The sequence below is a fragment of the Triticum dicoccoides genome, chromosome 7A (genome assembly GCF_002162155.2).
Source record: "Triticum dicoccoides isolate Atlit2015 ecotype Zavitan chromosome 7A, WEW_v2.0, whole genome shotgun sequence".
Lineage (NCBI taxonomy): Eukaryota > Viridiplantae > Streptophyta > Magnoliopsida > Poales > Poaceae > Triticum > Triticum dicoccoides.
Window position 1 is genome coordinate 442,070,493 of NC_041392.1, and position 7,002 is coordinate 442,077,494.

Below are 7,002 nucleotides of genomic sequence, written 5' to 3' on the forward strand. Positions count from 1 at the left end.
TAGGGCTCTAGCAAGAAATCTCCGGCGGGAAACCGAGCGGTAAGGGGAGGGTTGACAGGATAAGGGAAGGGTGTGTCGTGGGGTGGGGAATTTTAGGGAGCCCGTTGGGCACCAGTTTGATGTCCGAACACACTCGGACATATGAGAAAGAAATGATCTTTGACCTTGGAGACGACCTTAATAATTTGTTTGATTCATTTATATGTGTTGTAGCCCGTAGCAATGCACGAGCGTTCTACTAGTATCCACAGTTTTTCACTCGCTTTTCGTGTTTTGGCTAGCTGCTCCGCAACCTCACCGCCTGCCAATTGAAACACACGTATGGCCGAGGTGCACTCAATTAGAGAATGTTTCTGTGAGTGGATATTGCCACACATTTAACAATTTTCAACATCACTCATGTTTCTGTTATGTTGCATATCTTCCGTCAGAAGTGAGTGTTTAGCGAGCTGCAAAAAAACATTCTAATTTTGGTAGGTACCTGGACATTCCAAAGGGATGTCCAATTGTTCTCCCTTGCCCATTTTGAAGTGGATGCTCTTCCTTTAAGCCAAGATTCATTCGCCACAAGCATGCGATAAGCAGACCTCACTATGAAATATCCTTTTTTATCGAATTGCCAGGCCCAAAAATCGCCCATAGGGCCTATTCATAGGCCTAAAAATGTACATAAAAAACAAAAAAATGATTGTGAATTAGAACAAAAAATTCATCAATTCAAAAAATGTTCATGCATTTCAATAAAATGTTCGTTAAACAAAAATGTTCATATATTTCAAAAATTGCTCCCAAATTTGGAAAACAATTCATCTATTCAGAAAATGTTCACCAATTCAGAAAAATGTTCACGAGTTTAAAAAAACTGTTCACAATTTTAAAAAAATGTTGGATAATTTAAAAATGTCAAACATTTCTAAAAAATGTTCACAATTTCATAAAAAATGTTGGATAATTTAAAAATGGCAGGGATTTTAAAAAAATGTTCATAATTTCATGAAAAATATTTGTAGACAAAAATTATTCACGATTTCAAAAAACATTCATGATTTTTAAAAAAGTTCACGAGTTTGTAAAAGATGTTCACAAATGCAGAAAGAGAAGGAAAAAGAAAGAAAGAAAATGAAAAAGAAAAGGAAAAGGAAAATAAAATAGAAAAGGACAAACTAATATGAAAAAATGAAAAAAATGAAAAATGAAAATAAATAAAGGAAATAATGTAAATGAAAGGCAGAAAAAGATGAAAGGAAAAATAAAATAAAATAACCTAGTCTGGGGAGGTTTAAGAACCTTTGTCATACCAAAAAGGAGCTACTTGGGCCACCAAAAATGTGTGCATAGCGGGAGCGGGGGTGGGGTGGGGTGTACTCCCTAGGTCGCTAACCAGCGACCTTCGCGCTGAAAAGGACTTCGCCATGATGCAGAAGTGTTCTCGAAAAAATCACTGACCATCAGGGGGGGGGGGGTAGACATGCAAACGGCCACATAGATGATTCCCTCGGTATCCTATCAAAATGCTGCTTCTTATTTTTCTTTTCAAGTGGATCTACTTGTTCTTTTTTCTTTTTGAGAAAGAGAGTGTGTCCAAATGCGCGGCTGTGAGAAACAAAATATTGGGCCTCGTCAACCATATGCTGTAGCCCATTTTATCTCAACCGAATAGCAAGAGACAAACCAGGCCTATAGACAGACAAATGGTCCGGATAGCAACCTACCCAGCCCATCATCATCACAAGGCTAAAACCCTTCTCCTGAAATATCTCATTCTTCTACTCGACTCTGTCTCACCTTATCCGCAACCCGCAAAAACCTCACTCCCTCCACACGCACGCTCGCTTCAATGGCTGCCCTGCCGACCGCCGCCGCCGCCGGGCGCGTAGCGGCCAGCGCCTTCACTTTCCCCGCCAAGCCCTCCGCTTCCTCCTTCTTAGCCGCGTTTCTCCCCCGTGCCGCAGCCGCCGCGGCGGCCTTTCCAGCGATCGCCCTCGCACCGGCGGGGGCCCTCCAGCGTCGGCGGAGGCCGACGGCGGCCGGCGCAGCGCCCGGGAGCGAGCAGAGGGAGACGATACTGCTCCCCGGGTGTGACTACAACCACTGGCTGATCGTCATGGAGTTCCCCAAGGACCCCGCGCCCACGCGCGAGCAGATGATCGACACCTACCTCAACACCCTCGCCACCGTCCTCGGCAGGTAAAACCGTGATCCCCCTTTCTCCCTGCTGATGACTCCTTGTCTGTATGTCTGTTGAGAGCAATTTGGCCCACTTTCTTTTTTTGTGTAGAGAAAATGCTACCAATTTCGTAGTAGTTGTAACTCAGAAAATTATCGAGAAAATGTTAGCAATTCCATTAGGTCGGCTTGTAGTCCTCTCATGCTTCTGAGAAATTGCTATGCAGGAGATAGATATGCAACGCAATAATCGGTAGGTACTGTATTTGACAAGATTCGAATTGTATACACATCAAATGGCTATTTATTACTTCCTCTGCTATAGATACATCCGTTTGAGCGTCAACTAATTCCGGATGAGGGAGTAGATACCTGGAACCTCTTTTCATCATCACTGCACATATGAGAAGAGCAGCAGTGCCTGCATCTGATGTGACGTGAGCATGAGTGTAGTTTAGCAGGGTATAATGTAGGCTTCAGTTTTCCTTCTTTAGTTTCATATGGTGCACACATATTCAAAAGGGTGTATACATAAAAGTCTAAACTGAGTAACTTGTTACAATTGCAGCATGGAGGAAGCCAAGAAGAACATGTATGCCTTCAGCACAACCACTTACACTGGGTTCCAGTGCACTGTCGATGAAGAAACATCAGAGAAGTTCAAGGGTAATTCTCGATTTACGCACTGTTTTGGTGCACCATTTTTGGCCTTTCTTGTTTAAACCTGTTCTTATGTTGCCTGTAGGTTTGCCTGGTGTCCTGTGGGTGCTCCCTGATTCCTACATCGACGTGAAAAACAAAGACTATGGAGGTTGGCATGACACAATATCTGTAGCTGCACGTTTATGTTCTTCTCGAGTCTTAATCACTAACGTATTCACTGTTTTTTCTCCCTTCAGGTGATAAATACATAAATGGTGAGATCATTCCATGCACATACCCAACCTATCAACCAAAGGAGCGGAGGACCTCAAAGTATGAAAGCAGACGGTATGAGAGGCGAAGAGATGGCCCTCCTGCCAGCAGGAAACCGAAACAACAGGCCACTCAGCCTGAGTCAGCGTCTTCATGAGGTAGAATTGCATGCTAATCCATGCTTATCAACAGTTTTGTGTTTAAATTGACCCAAATCCTTGCCAGTTTTGCAGGTGTTTACTCGCATGCTGAAACAACAGAGAGTGCTCAATTCTATCATTTGGCTCCGCCACCATGTATTGGGAGGAGCTTCTAGGCACACAATTTCATCCAAAGCCCAAAATATGATGTAGCGCTTGAGCGAGCGACCTGCGCAGCTGGATTTGGGTTTTTGGACCATGAGGATATCTTGAGTGGACTTGGCATCTAAATCCAAATGTAACAATAGACTGAAATCCTGGTCCATCAAAAATGTTATTCTTCAAGTATCTTGTGATATTTTCTGTAATGTTTAGTGGTATCCCTGATGGTGAGAGTTCATTCACTTTGAGCTTGATTGAACTGAAGTTAGCTTTTAGTCATGATAACGATAGTCAGATTGTGCTTGGAATTTAGGATGTTGAGTGAAGTGTGATTGAAAGTCCTTATGTGGAATGCGATGAATGTGTGCACTTGTCATTGTGGCTTGTTATTGTTTTAAGAAATCTTGAATTTTTTTGTCATTATTAATTTCAGGCTTGTGCCATCTGATCAGATGGTCTAATCATAAATAAATAAAAAAGACACCAAGGACGTAGAAAACACAAGAAAGATCAGATGGTCTAATCATAAATAAATAAAAAAGACATCAAGAACATAGAAAACACGAGAAAGAGAGATCAAACACATAGCTACTTGTACATATCCCTAGCTTTGAGGGTGAACTACTCCTTCCTTATCATGGGGACCGTCGGGATGATGAAGATGGCCTTCGGTGATGATTTCCCTCTTCGTCAGGGTGCTGGAACAGGACTCTAGATGGTATTTCGAAAGTATAGAGACTTGTGGCGGTGGAGTCTAAGTTCTAGGCTTATTTCTGAAGGTTTCTCTATTTATAGGATTTTTTGGTGTCGGTCTCACGCGAAGATATGGGCTAAGATGGGCCCACGAGGCACCACGGCACCATCACCCCTGGGCGCGCCATGGTGCTCGTGGGCACCTCGTTGCTCTTCTGGTCCTCTCACGAAGCTTCAGGGTTCCTTTTTGTTCCAAAAAAAACCGTTAAAAAATTCCAGTCCATCCCAAGAACTTTTATTTCTACGTAAAAAACAACACCACGGTAGTTCTGCTGAAAACAGCGTCGGTCCGGGTTAATTCCATTTAAATCATATAAAATTGCCCCCAAACCATTTAAATTTTTATAAACATGACATGAATACTTCATAAATTATAGATACGTTGGAGATGTATCAACATCCCCAAACTTAATTTCTGCTCATCCTCGATTAGGTAAATGATAAAATAGATAATTTATGAAGTGTGAATGCTAGCATAGTGCATAAGTTTGATCAATGATAATTTCAATCACTTTTTTTAGCATCATAACAACAACTCTTTCTGATAAAACTCATCATGATAAAGTAACAATCAATTCACATGTCATGATTCAAACAATGTATTCTTTTGAAACTTAACAACCAATATTCTTAGTCATCAAACAATTGCAATTCAACTTATCCTCAACAAAGTCTAAGTAAGAAATCCACATACTCAATTATCATTTGGTCTTCTATGATTGCTAGTAGTCAAAGCATATTTCAAAACAAATGGCATCCATCGAACACAAAGAAAGATATGGGCTTAATGTTTCGCCTCCCAACTTATTTATCATAAAGATAATTGTCAACAATAATAAATCACGATCAAATATATTTGAATGGCCATATGTGCCTGGATCTTTCCCCATCACATGATGCTTGCCCACAAGAGAATAAATAGAGTGGAATAGGGATGAACATTATTGACACTTGCATAAAAGTAAATACATAAAAGTAAAAGATATGTCCTTCGCAGAGGGAAGCACAGGTTGTCATACACTTTTTATTTTTGGATGTGCAAGCCCTTAATGCAAAGGAATGTCACGTTATATTGTCCCTTGTGATAGCAATCTTTATTATGCAGTCTGTCGCTTTTATTTCTTTACCATCACAAGTTCGTACAAACGCTTATTTTCTCTTACAATAAAAGATCATACATATTTTAGAAGAAATTTTATTACTTTTTGCACCGATGAAAAATTACTTGGAGGATTTTATTTAATCCATAGGTAGATGCGGTGGACTCGCATGGCAAGAAAGTTGATTTAAGAGTCTTTGGATGCACAAGTAGTACCTCTACTTAGTACGATTTTTTGGCTAGCAAAAGATCCTAATTAAACACCACATGTTGAAGGATCCATACCAATATAACTTCTATACAAATATACCCAAACATAACTCATTACGTTGTCTTCCTTGTCCAACTTCAACTAATTTGCTCAAGTTTGAAATAATTAATGGGTATTCACACTCATAAAAGATGTCTAAGATAATATATTTATATGTGAGAGTTCTCTTCCTTGTACTAATTATTCATGAATTGCTTGTATGACCAATATTGTGATTGTCAAGCTTCAATAAATTTTGCTTTCTAAACCCAACGTGAAACTACTACTAGCCATGATACAAGCATATGAAGCACATATAATTTCAACTTTATGATATTCAATTTCATTCAAAAAAATTCTCTTAGGATATAAGTGAAGCACATGAGTAAATGACAACTACTCCAAAAAGATATAAGTGAAGATCAAATGAGTAGTTAAACAATTAAGTAGCTTTGTGAAGACTTTCTCTCATTTAAAATTTTTAGACCTTAAGTATTTTATTCAAAAAAACAAAACAAAATAAAATGACATTCCAAGAATAGCACATCTCATGCAAAGAAGCAAAAACTTAGGCTCAACCGATACTAACCGATAATTGTTGATGAAGAAAGGTGGGATGCCTGTCGGCGTTCTGGGAACGGGGGTCCCCAGACTTACCTGCTTGCGGACCACGGCGTGGCTTTGCTAGCAGACCTGTATGGCCCATCTTCATCAATAAGGAATCAAGACCCTCGCGAGGGGCCAAGCCTCGCGAGGCGGACGACACAAGACCTCCTCAGGAGCGGCCTCATCAGGCTGGCTCGTGAGGGGCGGAGAGTTCAAGGTCGGGCAAACCTTGCGAGGTTCTCGTGACGTAAGCCATGACGATCGAGACTAGGCGAGCGCCAGCGCGCACAACGTCCTTATTTCCTCTTTGGTGCTAAGGGGGCAAGCGCAGGCACGGAGTACCGAGGCATCCAACAAAGGTTTCCATATTGGTGCAACGAGACCAAGACCAGAAGGACGGCAATACGGAGGTCACCGTGGAGCCCAGGACGGCGTCACCACCAGAACCTTTGGCAGGCGAAGACCACCTTTTGTCAGGATAGCTTGTACTAGCTGTCCCTTTTCAAATTGGCTGTTGTTGGCTCCATTCCCGCTCAATATTTGGGGAGAGGACCAGGGCCTCTATAAATAGGACTAGCCACCACCATAGGGAGGGGGCGATCATTAAGATCATCCTCAACCACACAAGTTCACCAAGCACAAGAACACCTCAACCTCAGGAGGTTGTTCTTCCCCTTGTACTGTTCGTCCTCAGCCCAAGAGGCAATCCACCACCACCACACTGGAGTAGGGTATTACACCACAACAGTGGCCCGAACCAATATAAATCTTGTGTCCTTTGTGTTGCGAGTTTGTTGAGTTAGTTCGTGAGATCTTAGCTAAGTTAGGACGTGGATCTATAGGGGGGAGATCTTCGCGCGCACTCCAGTGTTTGAACCTTAAGGGTTTTGCCGAAACCCGTGATCTGACAT

General features: G+C 41.6%; 1 protein-coding gene across 2 annotated transcripts; it reads left to right on the forward strand.

Moving 5' to 3' along the window:
* Positions 1–1,770: 1,770 nt before the first annotated feature.
* LOC119330376 (DAG protein, chloroplastic-like) lies at positions 1,771–3,759 on the forward strand. 2 transcript variants are annotated; one of them, XM_037603484.1, is made up of 5 exons: positions 1,771–2,187; positions 2,735–2,832; positions 2,912–2,977; positions 3,066–3,239; positions 3,315–3,759. In XM_037603484.1, exons 1-4 carry the CDS (start codon positions 1,838–1,840, stop codon positions 3,236–3,238), a joined length of 687 nt encoding a protein of 228 aa, XP_037459381.1. In that variant the 5' UTR covers positions 1,771–1,837; the 3' UTR covers position 3,239; positions 3,315–3,759. The 2 variants fall into 2 exon arrangements, with proteins under 2 accessions (XP_037459381.1, XP_037459380.1); XM_037603483.1 differs by having other exon boundaries at positions 1,772–2,187; positions 3,307–3,759.
* Positions 3,760–7,002: the final 3,243 nt, after the last annotated feature.